This window comes from Harpia harpyja, chromosome 7, assembly GCF_026419915.1.
Source record: "Harpia harpyja isolate bHarHar1 chromosome 7, bHarHar1 primary haplotype, whole genome shotgun sequence".
Classification (NCBI taxonomy): Eukaryota; Metazoa; Chordata; class Aves; order Accipitriformes; family Accipitridae; genus Harpia; species Harpia harpyja.
The window spans coordinates 22233372-22251288 of record NC_068946.1 but is presented as its reverse complement, the minus strand read 5'-3'; the positions used below and the strand labels follow the sequence as shown (position 1 = coordinate 22251288).

The 17917-nt window shown below is 37.5% G+C and overlaps 2 protein-coding genes across 4 annotated transcripts in view; one reads left to right on the top strand and one right to left on the bottom strand.

Moving 5' to 3' along the window:
• HIBCH (3-hydroxyisobutyryl-CoA hydrolase) overlaps nucleotides 1–17917 on the top strand; it is a 49748-nt gene that overhangs the window by 2250 nt on the left and 29581 nt on the right. For all 3 annotated transcript variants that reach the window (XR_008235909.1, XM_052791731.1, XM_052791729.1), the window contains exons 4-6: nucleotides 1336–1420; nucleotides 2328–2408; nucleotides 4500–4552. Coding sequence is in view for 2 of the 3 variants with exons in the window: in XM_052791731.1 (XP_052647691.1) it covers nucleotides 1336–1420; nucleotides 2328–2408; nucleotides 4500–4552 (219 nt within the window). In the remaining variant the exon portion in view is untranslated. The remainder of the gene's footprint in view (nucleotides 1–1335; nucleotides 1421–2327; nucleotides 2409–4499; nucleotides 4553–17917) is intronic.
• Nucleotides 2849–17917, bottom strand: part of C7H2orf88 (chromosome 7 C2orf88 homolog) — a 58394-nt gene continuing 43325 nt past the window's right edge. Inside the window, exon 6 of the transcript XR_008235910.1 lies at nucleotides 2849–4772. The gene's annotated coding sequence lies outside the window, so the exon portion shown is untranslated. The remainder of the gene's footprint in view (nucleotides 4773–17917) is intronic.

Genomic DNA, 17917 nt, shown 5'->3' with positions numbered 1-17917 from the left:
GACTTATAGGATGGGAAAGAACAGACAGTTTCAAGCAAGTTAGAAAGAGGAGAAGGCACGTAGGAGAAACACGCTGTCTGACAAAGTTAAATTTAGCATCTTGATAGATAAAGAGACACCCATATTAAAACCAGAACTGAATTAAAAGGAAGCAGCGCTCAGTGTTTATATGTTCCTTTTGGCAACACCCAGCCGGTCAGTTGGCATGCACAAATTCCAAGCTATACAGTGGTGTTGCCTCCCGACTGGGTGCACATTTTGTGCGAAGGCTGTGTGGCTGAAATAAAAGATACAAGCCATTAGGAAGCAAGGTGCTGTCAGTGTCATTCCTTAAAGAAGAACTTTATGGATTTGCAGGCACTGTTTCTATAAGCTAGTGAAGTAATGTGAAATTTTAAGCATGCAAATAGTCCTTTTTAATTTAATGATGATATTTATCATATGCACAAAGACAAACTAATTAGATACCAGTATTTGTTGGATAGTTGCCTGCCTTTGGTATTTTGGTAAATGGTCATGTTGCAAATTTATGCATTCTTTGAAGAACACTTAAAGAAAGAAATACTTAATCTGTAGTGCTGAGTACCGGGGTTTATTTGAAGCACAACCTTAAAAGGTGGTGTAATTTTAAGTACAGTTGCTGGTATACAGAAATGTCTTGTCTCTCTTTTATCTGTGTACGCTTACTTGAATAAGGGATACATAAGCATAGTTTAGAGGAGGGGGAAAAAGCCTGTAAAAGGCATCTTTTTTTCAATATGGTTGCACCACTGCTGAAGTCTTGTACCAGTGTATGTAATTCAGGAAAAAAAAAAAACCACCATAGTCTTTGTACCTAGCAAAACATCTGTGCACAAATTGATTTGATCCAAGCCTCAATTAGCATTGATTGCAGTCATTTTGACAAAATCCATCAACAATTTAAATGCTGTTTTCCTTGCCATGCATCTTAGATTTACACAACTTTCATGATTTGGCCTGAAACACTGTTGTTATATCTTCCATACTGTCAGCTTTCTGCCCCAGCATTCTGTTCCCATTGAGATTTATGTCGGACCCTGTTTTAGGGAGTGCTACCTTTCTTCAGAGATTGGGAGCTCTGCACAGGTGTTTTTCTGAAATATGGGAGGCAGCTCTGCTGATCTCCAGTGTCAAGGTTGAATAGGACACAGGGGTGGCAGAAAGACCTTTAGCTCTCAAACTTCAGTTTAAGACAAACAATTTTAAGATGGTTTGATTTGCTTTTTGAAAATGTAAAATAAGAATTACAGACAGTATACAGAGAAAGCATTTTTTGCACGGACTTTAATCTTACATGGAAACACTTCTTTTTAGACTTGGGAGCAAGATCCTGAAACTTTTCTAATAATTATAAAGGGAACTGGAGGAAAAGCTTTTTGTGCTGGGGGTGACATCAGAGGTAAGGACTGTAGTCACTTAAACATTTGACATATCTTTGCCAGTTACTACTTTGCATTGATTTCCTTTATTTACTGTGACTCAGGTAAACAGAGGCTTGCTATACAACAGTAAGAGAGATTAGTTGTGTTGACTTCTTATGACACCTTGATGTGCAGATGCTATTTAGGTTATTTGTCAGGAGACAGCTGTTGGAACACTGTATAAAAGAGTAAAAATTGGGTTTTTGTGAATAACTGGTAATAGCAGCCAGTCATTCCTGGGAAGAGAGGGTTCCTGTCTCTATCTTTTTCTTCCCAGATTTTCATTACTGACAGCTTCTTTACAAGAAATTTGAAGGGTTCTAATAGGTAGCTCTGTTACTATTGGATAATTTGTCTGATGTCTGAGATGGCTAGATACAGAGCTGACAATGGTGATCAATGTATCTGTGATTATTTTGTAACTGTGAACTGTAAGAAATCTCCAAACTGTGAAAATCAGCAGTTGTTTTTTATTTTAGGTAAACAAGCAGCACAGGTTATTGTTAAATTATGTCCTGCTCTAATTGGCTTCTCATTTTTAGTATTCAGAGTCTTCAATATAACCAGTTTTAAGTGACTGTTCTATATATTGATGCAAAATATCACAAACAAGACTACCAGGCATTAGGAGGGCTTCCATAGCATAGAAAATGGACTGCACTCTCACAAGTATGTAACAAAGTCTCCAGCATAATATAATTGACTCAAATTTGATACTTTGCATTCATATTTAAGTTTGAGCAAATTTTCTCAAATAAAACAAAGTAGGATTAAGTTGCTGTTTGATTGCTGTAGGAAAAAAACTGTTATCAAGTGATACTAATTTTTTTACTTCTATTTTCTATTAAACTTATAGTTGTCTTTAGAATTTTTATTTCTCTTAAGCCATTGCAGATGCAGGAAAAGTTGGAGATAGACTGGCACATGATTTCTTCAGAGAAGAATATATCCTGAACAATGCCATTGGTATGTTTAATAGCAAATTCTGAAGCAGTACAGTTTTCGTATTAGTTGCTTTGAGTGTAAATTCACTTTCTCTCTTCGCTAGTCTATAAAAGACTCTGATAACATAAATAGTAATTTTTTTTTTTTTTTACCAAGTTCAATACCAGTAGTGTAATGTATCTCATTGTTATACCTTGCATGCAGAATTTGTTTCTTTTAAGCTATTACGATAGCTACCTTATCCCATCCCATTGTTCTGGGTAGTTGTATTGCCATTATGGATTAATTAAGTCTTGGATGCAGACAGTGCAATTCTGCACTAAGTATCATTGATCTACTTCAAAGAAGACCCGAGATAAAAATAGATGCACAGAAAATCATTAGTATTCAGGCAGAAAGCAGAAGATCAAATTATGTTAAAGCTTTCCATTTAAATAAACTGCATAAATGAATATGCAAGCTAGGAGTTAACTGCCTTAGTTTATTACAAAGAACAGAGGAGTATGTGGTCTTAAAATAACTAACAGCAAAGACACTCTGTACAGTTTAGTGGGGTAAAGGATATTAAGACAGGGTATTAACCTTTAGGGTAAAAGTCAATAGTTGAGTGTTTTGGTGAGAAGAAACTTCTCCAAACATACTTTAATGTAATGCAGTTTGAGTTTTTTAAACATTGTATCCAGTGTTAGTCACTACAGGAGGAGAGGTGAACATCTTGCAGATCAGCTTAGGTTGACAGAAGAGCATAGAGTTATTAGAGTAAGAGTAATTTCTGAAGTTATTTTTACTTTGTTTGACAGAGTTTCTAGTTTTAGCATGTTTCTCATGTACCTTTCTTGCCTTCATCAAGAAAAATAGTTTAAGGTTTCATATACTTGGGAAAAACTAGTATTGCCATGGCAGTTGGACTAGATGACTGTTGTAGGTCCCTTCCAACTACCTATTCTACTCTATTCAACTATTGCAAGGGTACATAATTTAGCAGCTTGATTTTGTTTTTTTTTAAATGGTTAGGGTGTTCTCTGTCTATAATGCATGTAACTACAAAACCTAGATTTTTAACAACTTTGGTACGATTGTATTCCTTTAAGACTGACATTTCTGCCAGAAAGATTTAATTATATCTTATATTTTACAACTTAAAAATACACAGGAGAGCTGCTTTCACAGCATTTGCTATTGGGAAGGCATGCTTCTACAGAGATTTAGTTCAAAGACTAGCATCTAGAGCCCATGCATTAGCTTATATGTTCATGTAAGAACAAAGTTAAAAATGCAATTCTGTTATATTTTCTAACTACTAATTTAAAGGATTGAACTGCCTTTTAAAATAGTTCTTTTTTTAAACAAGGATCTATAGTTGCTGCAGAAAAGCTAGCAACATGGTTGCACTGGATACCCATATCAGCAACATGACTGAACTTTTAAGTCTGACCTGAAAACGCTGAATATGAGGCAGCAGTTTCATTCACAGTGAACTTCTGAATCTTTCCATGAATGGTAATTGAAAGCATCAGGTCTTTAGTTTTATGCCTCCAAAAGGCCGCAACAGATCAAGTTGATAGATAAAACTGTGGTACTTTAGGACATTATCATCTCTACCTGCCTGTGCCACGTTCAGGGTTGTAACATGCAACAGAGTTGGCAAGACAGAACATGTTTGCATTGCAGTAGTTTACAGTCACATTTTGGCTGAAACCTACCAATGCATCTGGCTTTGTAGTGAAGTACTGGAGTGCTGGTACACACTGTGCTGTTACTCCAGGCTGTGAGGTGGGGTGAAAGGGAAAATGGTTGTGTCCCAGCATCCTACAAAGCTATTTATAATAGCCAGATGTGGCTAAATTGTCAGGTACTCACACAGCAAACAATCTGACATTTGATGGTTGTATACTGTTCTTTTACAACGCTCAGAATGCAGTAAATCAGTAACTGGTGTTTCTTTTCATTGCTTAAGAATTACATGCATTGTAAGTTGATATTTTACTGTTTAATTTACCATTTATTTTCTGTTGCTCTTGTTGAAGTAAGACATGGGGAAATGTGTCATGTACACAGTCACAGGTTCACTCTTTTGAAAAAAAAATGTATATTTTTTTACATTTCTTACAGGCACTTGCAGGAAGCCATATGTGGCACTTATCGATGGCATTACAATGGGAGGGGTAAGTTAAGTACCTTGGTGTGATATCTGATATAATTTGTTTTAAAGTAATGTAATATTCTGTACTTGAGTTGAATGAAGTGCACACATGGTGTTTCAAACATTTCAATTCATTGTAATCTCAACCTTTGTCTCTGCTTGTCAGCGTAGATTGCTGCTCCTCTAGTGCTTCTGCTGTTCTTTGATAGCTAGTGCAAATGCTTCCTCTGAGGATCTGGCGACTGTGTTGAGAAAAAGAGGAAAATCCTGTCACTGTAGAAACAGCCCTCAAATGTTTTCAGAATACTGAAGTGCAAGTTTGTAAATCATAGAAGAGCTGAGAAGAATTCTCCACTCAAAGTGTATTAAAAAATAGAACTATATAAAAATACGATTAAAGGACAACTGTTTGAAAAATATCATTCTAAGCTATACTTTAACAGGCATTCACAAATTCTGTATTTTTCCAACAAATAATCTGGAAATAAGTCTACTTTCTCACCTCTGCAGTACTCCTAAAACATGAGCTACAAGATCCTGATTTCCCCCCCATCCTCCCATGGCTGGATCTTATTACTAAAGCAACATGGAGAAGACTCCATCACTTTGCTAGTTATACTCAATGCTAGTAATTTTTTCGGCAATTGTTGGCTGTAAACACCATGAGCAGGTAGTTAAAAGGGCAATACCATGCTTTTCTACATGCTAGTATGTTATTCTCTTCCGTTTGGCATCTGTTGGATATATTTGCACCATAGCAGGGAGTAGAATACAATAATCTTAAGTTATGTTGAACAATGAGTTTGACAGTGAAGTCCATCTGCCATATTATCACTTAGATTTATATTGGTTTTTGCACGTCAGTATGATATGGGTATACAGTCTGTTTAAATTAAGTTTGTCAAAGACAGGATGCAAGAAGTGGAACACTACATGATCCATCACCTGTCATGACTCTTCCCTTTCCGTCTTTTTGTACACATATCATTTTGTCTATTTTGGTTGTGGTCTTTTCAGCTTGTGATCTGAACATGCGATAGCTCTCTTCCCCTTTGCTTCTCTTCTCTGCTACCAAGCCCCAAAGATCTCAGCCAGATAACCATTTTCTTCCCCCCAATCTAGTATACATAAATAGTTTCCAGCATAAAGGGGACTAGCCTTGTAGCATTTCTTGCAGAAAAAGTTTTTTATTGAACATAGGAGACCTGAAGAGTTGTGGGTAAGAGATAGGGAGTCCATTTATTTTATGGAGTTTTGAGTAATAGCACAGATAGTTATGAAAGAGCAAAATTGCCCAGCAGCCGATGCCTTTTCAGAGGTCCTATAGATTGCTTATTATGATTGTGGCCTAAGCAGGAATAGAATTTTGTCCTTTGAAAGTATTTTTTTGAACTGAAAAGAGCATAATGGAGTCAGATTATCCTGCTTTACTAAGATTCTTTATTAGTTTTCTTTCTTTTAAAGAGGTTTTAAAAGACAGCAGTTAGTCTGAAACTTTAGTTGGATATCCAAATTTTAGTAATGGGTACCCAAATTTCAGTGGGACCTTGACAGAGTTTAACTGCCATCAGAGTTTGAATGACAACTTACTTGTTTATCTTCAGATACTAGTAGCAATTATCTTCATTCGGGGGACTAGATTTTGATTGAGCAAGTATGCAACCTAACATAGGGGAACAAGCAGGAAGGTCTCAAGTTCGAGACTACTTTTAAACTTTTTTTTTTTTTTAAACCTTGAGTGCTATTTAATTTGCACTTGTTATACAGCTTCAGTTTACTCTGAGTTAATGTCCTTCCTACAGGAGTACATATTTTCATCAACACACTTCCCCCCAGGCAGTACATGGAATTATCTACTGATAATTGAACAAAGGAGGTCAGCAGTAGTATTTCTCAACACTGATGAATTTTTGTGTATGTGTTTGATGTTAGTTTTTCATTGTCTTCTATGCTTTTCCTTTCAAATGCCTCCCCTGTCTGTAAGATTTGGTTTGGTTCCTCTGAATGGACCAATGATTACATAGCAAAAGTGCGTTAGCTCCTATTTTTCCCTCACCCTTTTCTCTCACCATTTTCAGCACTGGGAGCCCCATCGCTACTGACCTTAACCAAACTTAAGGCTTGCAGCCCTGTTTTCTGTTGTGATACAAATAGGTTCACTGCAGTGGGATTTTATAGATTAAAACCTTTAGAACAGCCCTTGAGCTTGTCATGGTCATACTGTTATCTCATTCTGCTTGCTGTATGGAAGTACTCTGTCCTACTGTAATTTTTCACTAGAACTGCATTCATATGGAGGAGTTATTCTATTCATGGTATAATTTGATGCTTTGTTTTAAATCACTTAGATGCTAGCTTCTATGTTTTTAGCACAATTGGGTCATATTTCATATGCTCAAGATCTGGCTTAGTCTCTACAAGTCCATGGGAGCCAGAAACATTTGTCACTTGCAAACTACAGTAAATGGCTTTAAAAAAAAAAAGAAAAAAATTACATTCAAGCCCTTGGGTTCAGAAGCAAGTGGTTTTAGCTTGGGCTTAAAAATCAAGGGACACCTCTTAAACACTGCAATTTCACTATAGACCAGTTATCTATGAATGAAAATGCAAGCAAGTCAATCTCAACCTTGCTCAAAAAAGCAGCGCTATGCACGTGGAGTGCTCTGTTGTTCTAACTTAAAATAAATTAAAAATCACACAAGTGTATTAGAAACTCAGTTATGTGCTTAGCTAGTAAAAGTTGCTACTGATGCACAGATATCATAAATTTGTGACAGTAAAACTTGGAATTGTACCAAAGACTTGAACTGGTTCCACTTCAGCATTGTTGGCTAGAGGCTGGTAGATGGCTTTCTTGAGAGCTTAATTAGCCAACAGATGGGGCTGTGGAGCTTATTTTCTGCACCTTCTTGTCTGTACTCCTGTAGTTCATCAAAAATTGATATTCAATATAAATGTATCTTTTCCTCTTTTTGTACTTATTCAGAGCAGTAAGTTCAAGTGGCAAGTATGTTTGATGAAGCAAAGATGACTGCATTTTACAAAAAAATAGTGAAACAAGTTATAAATACCACATTTACTGCTAAAGGGTATATACTGTTGAATATATACTGGGCGTGTATGCTCATTTTGCTAAAATTTTGCTAAAAATTACTATTCAGGTTATTTTAGTTGACTTCTATCCATAGATTTTTATTTCTCTGAAATGAAGTACCTGAGCAGTAGACAATAAATGCAGAGTATTTAAACTTTTTTTTTTTTTTTTTAATATTACTGTCTGTAAGTGAGGTCCTAAGTTTGGGCTTCTTGGTTCTAGAAAAGTCCCAATCTTTTCCCTAGTTCTTTGGAGATGAATAGAAGTGTGCTTTATAAGCTCAGTCTAAATCTGTGGTTTTAAATAAGGCTTTGGCACAACATATATTACTGTGTCAGATACTCCCAACAGACTAAAAGGATTAATGAAAATGTGTTTTAAACCTGTTTCAGAGCCAAATAAAGTACACTAGACAGATTTGAGTGGTGGCTTTCAGATGATTTAGCTTAGAATTCAAGGTGAATATTTGATAGCAAAAAAAAAAAATACAGGGCATAGAGTTTGAAAGTTAATGGATGTGGTCCAGGTCACTGGCCTAACTTTATGTAAAGCATACTTAAAACTTTAGTGGCATATTGCCAAAGCAGAAGTACATAATTTTCAGGAGCAAAGACCATTGCTTTTAGTTTAGGGAAGAATCTGCAACAGCGTGTACAAAGTACCCTCTTCCTTAGTATTGTATTCTAGAGCATGCATGATTTAGAAACTACCTGAGCTTGGCTCTATTTCAGAACCATGGTGCTAAATCACCATCAGTAATCACACTCAACTCTCTATTTATCTGGTATTTTTGACATTGAGTAGGCTTGGCCTTCAGAAAGGACTGTGGCAGTCGGTTTCACTTGCATTTTGTGCTTTGTGAAAAGCAATTTGCTCTGTTTCAGGCCTATCATCTAATATTATTGAATGCTTATGTGTTTATTAATAAGGCCAAAATAGGCCCCCAAATATTTATTTTTCTACTGATGAGTAATGACTGTTCAAACATAGGAATTCTTGGCTTTGGACAATTATATACAGGATTTAATCCTTTAGTCTGACCTCTTACACAGTATATTTGCTATGTTTATTTTAGCAAGTTACAGATTTATAAAGATTATACCATTATGTTACACTTCTTGCTTTAACAATTAATGCTTTGAGTTTTAGGATAAGAAAACATCTTCCTGTGGGGCAAGTAGATGTTAACTTATATGGTAACGTGCAAAACTTTCAGTACAGAAATGGAGTTTGGTAGAGCTGTTAGCTCTCTTAAGTCCTTTGCAAAGCCTTGTGTTTTGAGTTATTCTGAGAATCTTACTTTCTAATCTTCATGCTTAGGGAGAGTAATAGGAAGTTGGAACTTTAATAGAGCTTGCAATTTTAAGAGATAAAGGTCACCCAACTGTATTTCTATGCCTGTCTTCCCTAAGATTCTAGGGTCCAGTTTGTGAGAGCAATAGCAGTACAGAGTACTGACTGCTTTATGCTCTCATCAGTAGAGAAGGACCTCAGGTATACGGACTGCGAGTATGAGAAGACAACATGTTAGTTGGGTCTTTGGGTTCATGAGTGACTTTCCATTAGTTTTGTCAACACACCTAACAGTACCATATTTTTTTTAGGGAAGGTCTTTTACTTAAACTGAGAGTCTACATCTAAGTTAAAGATACTCTATATAAGTAAGGTGACTATGAGAGAGGAGAGTTTTTTGAAGAACTGAGTCTGTTAGTCACTCAGGTGGTAATGTCAAATATGTTAAGCTTTAGACTATACAGAAGTATAGAGCTGAGAGGAGCCTCAGGATTATTCTTTTGCACTTGAAGTAGGGTTAAATATAGCTATATGATTGCTTAGCAGATTTTCACCTAATGTGTTCAGAACTCTCCAACAGCACAAATTCTGTTTTTTCTAGATATTCCACCCAAGTGCTTAGTTATTCTTTCAAGTTAAGATTCCCTAGTGTCTAATTTAAGTCTTTAGTATGTGTAAGCAATATATTCCTGTCTTAGTCACAGCTGTCTAAGAACATTTTGAGATACTTGCATTCCTTGCTTCTAGCCATCTCTCTTTAATAGGGATAAGGATAGTTATTCTGCCTTTACTATAGATTAAGTCTCTTGGTCTTTGTGCAATCCTCTGGAATCTCTCCAATTTGTGTACTTTACAGTTCATTACCAGAGACCAGACAATATTTCAGCTGGAGGATTCATCAGCACCAAGTAGAGCAGAATAATTATCCTCCATATATTTCAGAGACATTTTGTCACAAATAGCCCATGTAAATAGCAGCTTCTCAAAGCATCAGGTGCTAGGAGGCTACCACTTCTAGTTATTCTTAAAGCTATTACTCTTGCCTCCTCCCTCCTTGCATAACATAAACTTCCATCACAGTACATTTCTTTATTGCTTACCTTTTACCAATTTTTAAATCCTCTTCCTTGAGCAGAACTCATTTATCAAAGAGCCAGTCTTGTAGAGCTACCCTTTTCCTCAAAGACTACAAAGGAGGAAAAAAAATAGTAATCATTTTCTCCCCCCAAGAAACCTGAGTGCCAGATTAGCTGGCATTGCCTTTTATAGGTCCACTGCATCAATCTGATTAGGCTTCCCAGGTGTATTCAATCTAGGCTGAGCAGGTATGCTTCAGCCCTTTGGTGCCTGCTGGTAGAGACTCTGCTGTAGTGTGATACCTTAAGTAGTTCTTTTTGCAACAGCATTGCATTATTACTTGTATTAAGTTCATGGTTGCTATAAACCCCTGAAAAATGTCTAGGCATTTGTTCCATAGAACAAATACTTGTCATCTCTGCATTTGTTTTTGCTTTCTTAAGTGTAGTCTTCATTTTGTTAGTTTCTATCTGATCTCCAAAGTGAGATGGGTTTGAATTCTGATCTTGCCCTTCAAAGTGTTTGCCTTCCCCCAAAATAATCTGTAAATTATAGAAATCCTTATTTCATCATCCAAGCAGATAATGAAAATAATCAAATAAAACTTCATTAATGATTGGCTTCTGTATGCCCTCAGCTAGGGTGCCCTCTCAGTTTGATTGCAGACTGCTGATAACTCTTAATATACTTTCAGATGATTGTGCCCTCCGTTTCGTAGTGATATCTAGGCTATGTTTCCTTAGTTTGTTTATGAGAAGAGACTATGCTGTGTACGGGGAAGCGTCAGAAACATTGCAGTTCAAAACATGAAGCTTTTTCAGAACACTGCTTACTGAGTGACAATGTCATTTTACTCAGGGGATTATGTAGGGGTTCCAGAGAAACAGATGAAGCCAAATTCCTGAACCTACTCTATGGTTTGGAAATATTCCTTCTATTGTGCATCTAACCATGTTCCCTTCTGGACTACAGATTCAGAATTACTGCATCTTTTTATGTTGCAGTAGAAGAGTGAACTGAGTACCTAATATTTAGCTTTACTTCTTTTTTTGTGTTAGTGCCACTTCATTTTCAGAAAAGATTCCAGAGGCTGACATTGTTAGAGGAATCTGGCTTTTCTTGTAAATCAGATCTCAGGACCTGTTATGTAGGTCTTTAAGGCAGAAATTTACTTAGTTGAAATTTGCATCTTTTGTCTGTAATTATTCTCTGTTGCATCATGTAAAGTCCATTTGTGTTAGTAAGGGTTTAAGAAGAATGTGACTTTTGGGGAAGGATGACATTTTAACCCACTTCAGGAAAAAGTAGAACACTTCTCTGTTTTAAGCTTTTACTCTGCTTTAATCAATAAAGACTTGTCAAAATTTTAATTAATATTTTTCTGGAGGAAGTTTGCAGTGTTTTATTTCAATTTTAGCCTGGCATATTTGTGAAATTTTACCTCACAACATTCTGAAAAGGTTTTATAATTATAAAAGTTTGTTCAGTAATGCTTTGTGTATTTCCAGTGTTGACTCTTTATAATAATGTTCTGAGACCTATGGGTGAAGACTTGATAGAGATTTACATCAGATATATAATTCTTCTTGGTAGCAAAGTTCTTCAGTAGGTGAAAGTAAATGCCTGACATGCAAAATATTAGATAAACTGCAAGTACTAGTGAAATCAATCAGCAGTTTTTGAAAATAATTAAAAAAAAAATTAATCCCCTGTGCTCTTGTGTGTGTTTAGGGATGTTTGCTGCCAAAAAATGCATGTTGGCATGTCACAATAGGAATTGGCCTACTTCCCATGGTTGCACTGTATGGAAAAAAACATATTTGCTTATTTCTTAGTTGTTTGAGGTTCTTGCATAGAATAAATAGCCGAACACTGTGGAGGAGTTTGCTCTAAAGGTATCATATGAAGTTATCTTTTTTCAGGAATTGGTATTTCTAACAGAAATCATTCTCAATCACAGAAATAAGAAGAATTATGTGAAAAGAAGGCCAGTTCCTAAAATAAAGGAATTTCTTACAAGGAGAGGTAAAGTCAATTTTTCAGGAGTATTTTTACACTTTGCACTGCTTGCATGTAATTTAAGCTGTAACATTTTTTTCTGATACTTATTTTAATAGAAGAAACATCTAAGAAGTTTTCCAATTCAATATTCAAAATAAGAGCTGCATCTTGCATTTTTCTAAACCACTTAAAATGAAACGTTACTGAGGGGAAGATGTTCAGTCAGTATTTTGTTTTCTTAATATATTGGTTATTTATTAGCATGTCCGTATGCTACCTTATGTAACATATTGCCTATATATGAGTGCTCTTGACAGATTTGGACCACATTCATCAAAGAAAATGAGGACTTAGATATACAGGACAAGTTTAAGAGAGTTTACTGAGACTAGAAATGTAATTTACAGTGAACACTTTCCAACAGCTAAATTAATAGGATGTTTTCTTGAACAATGTTTTTAGAGGCTTGCTACAGGTACCATGAGGATTCTAGCAATATAGTTACAAACATCTAAACTTACACTTTAGCAGGATTTAGTCAACAGTTCTTATTATATTAATATTTCTTATCAAGTAAATTGGTAGTGATGTCATAAGCAGCTTGTATGTTATACATTTTAGTCAACAGAATTCCAGTACACATAGGAGCTGGAGTTGGGCAATAGCTGTCCTTATCCTGTCCCATTTTTATCCAGATTCTGTGGCTGTAACTCTTTAGGAATGTTCCTTTTACTACCGACATATATGTAAATGTGGTGGGTTGACCCTGGCTAGACACCAGGTGCCCACCAAAGCCATTCTATCACTCCCCCCACCTCAGCTGGACAGGGGAGAGAAAATATAAAAAAGGGCTTGTGGGTCGAGATAAGGACAGGAGAGATCAACTCACCAATTACCGTCATGGGCAAAACAGACTCAGCTTGGGGAAAATTAACTCAATTTATTGCCAGTCAACCAGAGTAGGGTAATGAGAAATAAAACCAAATCTCAGAACACCTTCCCTCCACCCCTCCCTTTTTCCCGGGCACAACTTCACTCCTGGATTCTCTACCAACCCCCACCAGCGGCGCAGGGGGACGGGGAATGGGGGTTGGGGTCGGTTCATCACACATCTCAGCTGCACCTTTCTCTTCAGGGGAAGACTCCTCAGACGCTTCCCCTGCTCCAGCATGGGGTCCCTCCCACAGGAGACAGTCCTCCACAAAATTCTCCAATGTGGGTCCTTCCCACAGGCTGCAGTTCTTCACAAACTGCTCCAGCATGGGTCCCTTCCATGGGCTGCAGTCCTTCAGGCACAGACTGCTCCAGCGTGGGTCCCCCACGGGGTCACAAGTCCTGTCAGAAAACCTGCTCCGTGGGCTCCTCTCTCCACAGATCCGCAGGTCCTGGCAGGAGCCTTCTCCAGAACGGGCTTCCCACGGGGTCACAGCCTCCTTCGGGAACCCACCTGCTCCGGTGTGGGGTCCTCCACAGGCTGCAGGTGGATATCTGCTCCACCGTGGACCTCCATGGACTGCAGGGGGACAGCCTGCCTCACCATGGTCTTCCCCATGGGCTGCAGGGGAATCTCTGCTCCAGCACCTGGAGCACCTCCTCCCCCTCCTTCTTCACTGACCTGGGGGTCTGCAGGGTTGTTTCTCTTACATGTTCTCACTCCTCTCTCCAACTGCCTTTTCTGTGTCCCCTGCAACTCTTTTACCTTCTTAAATCTGTTATCACAGAGGTGCTACCACTATCGCCGATTGGCTTGGCCTTGGCCAGCAGTGGGTCCATCTTAGAGCCGGCTGGTATTGGCTCTGTCAGACACAGGGGAAGCTTCCAGCAGCTTCTTACAGAAGCCACCCCTGTAACCCCCCCGCTACCAAAACCTTGCCACACAAACCCAATACAGTAAATTTCTGGCATACGTCTGCAAATAACGTTTTTTAACTTGTTCCTTCCAAAATACATTTTAAAAAAGTGAACATCAATATTGAATTTAAATTACACAGTTGTAAAATGGAATTATTTGGTTTTTTGATTGCCTGTTGTTCTATAGTCAGGACCAAAGCAGCATAAGGAAAAACACATCTTTCTTACTGCTGCAGATAAAAAACACAAATAAAATTCTTTATTCCCAGGCTTCATGAGTTAGCCTCTGAGTTAGGACTAGCTGGACTGCTACAATAGGTGGGAGGAGGAAAGGGAGGGAACATCTCAAAGATTCAGTGGTCCACAGCCTGAATCTGCCCACTACCAAAACCAGTTCCCAGTGATGTAAAAGTAGGAGAGAAGGGTCTGCCCTCTCTCTCTGTGCCATTTGTGGGTATGGACATCTACAGAGTCTTTCCTTCTGAGCAAGTTGCCTGGCATTGCTGTCTAGCTTTTCTTGCAAACTAGTGAAAAAAAATGATTGTGAATGTAACACCTGATGTTTGCCTGTTCTTTTCCATAAAAGGTATTTAAATAAAAGTTGTGAGCCTGTATCTACAGCCAAAGTTAAAATCTTGTAAACCACTGAATATTGGCATTTCAATATGTTTAGCTGAAGTGACTGAAGACTGAAAGAGGAAGGTGGGAAGTGTAAAGACAACCAACTGCTTTACTTCATCATGATCTCACTTGAACTACGAGCTGTTAATAGAGAATCTACAGAAAAAGAAGCCAGACAAATATCATAGGCTGCAATAATTGCAGCGGCTGCATAAATGTTTAAGTTCGGTGTCTTCTGATATTCCTCATACATATAAAATAAAATGGGGAGGGGAAGCTCCCCATTTTCTTCCACATTGTAATATGTATTTCCATCTGTTTTTTTTTATTTATTTGCTTTTAGGATGTATTCATTAAGTTGTGTGCATATAGCTTTTATACAGAGGTGTAGATAGCAGCATTTAAGACTAATGTTCAAAAACTTAGGAAACATTAGAATTAATCACATCTTAAAAATCTCACAGTTTTTGCCCACTTATGATACAATTTTTAAACGAATGTGCATTCATGAAGTGCACAGGTGGATATTGCCCACGGAACAAACAGCTATTAATTTGTTTAATGTGTGGGGCAAATTTTATTGGAAACTAGAAATTCTGCTTATTAGTTATTAATATACATATATACATATCATGCTTTGGGTGACTAACTGCAGCATATAAATGTTCATGAAAAATTTTTTTACATAGCACAGCACTTCTGTACTGAAATGGACTTTATTACCCCTTTAACCCTTTTTTGCAGCTAGGAAACTGGAACTTAGAAATGTCAGTGCTTCTTGGGACTTCTGATTTTTCTTTTTCTTCATTTTTTATAAACATGTCGTGCCTCTTGTCAGTCATCATGCTCTGAAACTTGAACATCTTCGATATTGTTTTAATTTATGCTCTAAAATCTGCCCTGAAGTAAAAGTAATTGTCATACTGTCCTGGTTTCAGCTGGGATAGAGTTAACTGTCTTCCTAGTAGCTGGTACAGTGCTATGTTTTGAGTTCAGTATGCGAAAAATGTTGATAACACTGATGTCTTCAGTTGTTGCTCAGTAGCGTTTAGACTAAAGTCAAGGATTTTTCAGCTTCTCATGCCCAGCCAGCGAGAAAGCTGGAGGGGCACAAGAAGTTGGCACAGGACACAGCCAGGGCACCTGACCCAAACTGGCCAACGGTGTATTCCATACCATGGGACGTCCCATCTAGTATAGGAACGGGGAAGTGCGGGCAGGGATTCGCCGCTCAGGGACTGGCTGGGTGTCGGTCGGCAGGTGGTGAGCAATTGCACTGCGCATCATTTGTACATTCCAATCCTTTCATTATTGCTGTTGTCATTTTATTAGTGTTATCATTATCATTATTAGTTTCTTCTTTTCTGTTCTATTAAACCATTCTTATCTCAACCCACGGGTTTTGCTGCTTTTCTCGATTTTCTCCCCCATCCCACTGGGTGGGGGGGAGTGAGTGAGCGGCTGTGTGGTGTTTAGTTGCTGGCTGGGGTTAAACCACAACACATACTAAACCCAGATAAGCTGCTTTCCAATTCTCTTTCTTCCTCTCGCCCTCCCTCTGGAAACTCATGGATGCGTACCACATAGAAGCTTGTAGCCTGTTTTGTTCCCAGTGCTTCAAAGCTGAAGACAGCTTTTACTGTAAAATAGAATACAGATTTTTGCAAGTAGTTGTTTGTTATTTGTACTCTGAAACAAATCTTTGTGAGATTGACTTGTGTACCACTTAGCTTTTGTAATACAGGATGTTGAAAACTATGCTGAGGCAATGCTAAGAAAGGATTCGCTCTTTGCTGATATTACAGTATATTTACCATCTGGCACGTTGGCCTGCTTGCTAAGCTCCTGCGTATGATCCTAGGGACAAATGGTGCACTTCGTTTTGTAGCTAATCGGACTATACTATCAGCAGCTCTTGACATCAACAAAAAAATAACCACTGAATGTTCAATGATTTGCATGTGATGTTATTCCCCACAGGGCTTATCATAAAGCACTGTCTTGAAAACAAGTATTTATAATTATGGGTCAGTACTGGTGCAGTAAGTAAAACTCCTCTCCCCTCCCTCTCCCAATTCTACAATGACCAAGTTGTTTAATGTACACTATGAAAAGGAATGGATGCCCCTATTTTACACCCAGAAAAGGCAGACTTCCTGAATGTACTTGTACAGATATTGGTAGTATACAGTCATACTGCACTTAGTATTTTAGAATTACAGAATAAGTGTTTGCATTCCTGTGCAATGTAATGACATATAGATCACATCACAGAGCAAACATCATTTGTCTACTGTGAGACTAAAGTTGAAGTTTTAACTGTACTTTCTAGATTATTTTTTTTTTCCTGAAACCTGTGTGTTTGAAGGAGGTTTTCTTTGTGGCTTCAGGGAGAGCTTTCCTACCCCTGCACTGTTGACTGTCATTGCAGAGATTTTTGCACAGCTTTGTTCTTTCCATTTAACACCAGACTCTTTCTTGCAAAAAGTTCCACTATTTTTCTCTAATTCTAGGCTTTCATGTAGATGCCTACTTTCATATTGAGAGTTCTCATTATTTCCCTCTCCTTCCCTTTATTATAGATCAAGGAAAAAAAGTTCTGAAGAGAATTATCTGCACTTGCTTCTCCATCCTTTCATATTTCTGCTAATTTTTCTCATTTCCAGAAGAATTTGAATGCTCATTTTCTCCTTGAGTTAGTTTTAATCTGTATTATACTTTCTAAGCACTTTTTCTTGAGAAATAGAACATCATTACAAAATCCCCTCAATTCACTCCTGTCATCCCAAATAATGGTGCCCCTCTTTAAATAAAGTTCTGTTGCATGTGCCTGTCTTTAAGAACAAGAAGTGTTTCTTCAGTTTTAAGATAAAACCTAAAACCTTAGTTATGCATTGGTGTAAGTTGCTGAAATGGGTTCCCTTCCACTTGCTTGCTCTCCCTGCAGACATTAATATATGGTGAGTTGGACATAGAGATTTCTTGCAGCAGCTATATTCTTAGGTGATACAGAGGGACAAAGGCACAGAGCTTGTCTTCCAGAATTTTAGAAATAATAAAAACCCCACACTTACTATCTTTTTCTGAACATACATGGCCAGTTATGTACACGGAAACACTGGGGAGCAATTGGGGGGGAAAAGAATGCTTTGAAATTCAACACTAGAAAAAGTTTCACTTGCTAGTAATTAATTACTTTTGCTATAGGGTTTTCAGATCTAAGTTTTCTTACATCTTTTTTCTTTCTGTTGCAGCAGAAGTCTTGTGTCCATAAAAAGTTCTGCTTCCTCTGACATGAAAGAGTATTTTTTAACACGCATAGCTGACTGTTGATGCCAGGGAGTTTTGTAGGCTTACTAAATATAAGTCTTAGAAAGTAATACACAGTAGTGAAAAAGAAACAAGGAAAGCATTTTTAATTCTGGAAATAAGTTATTTCAGAAAATTCTG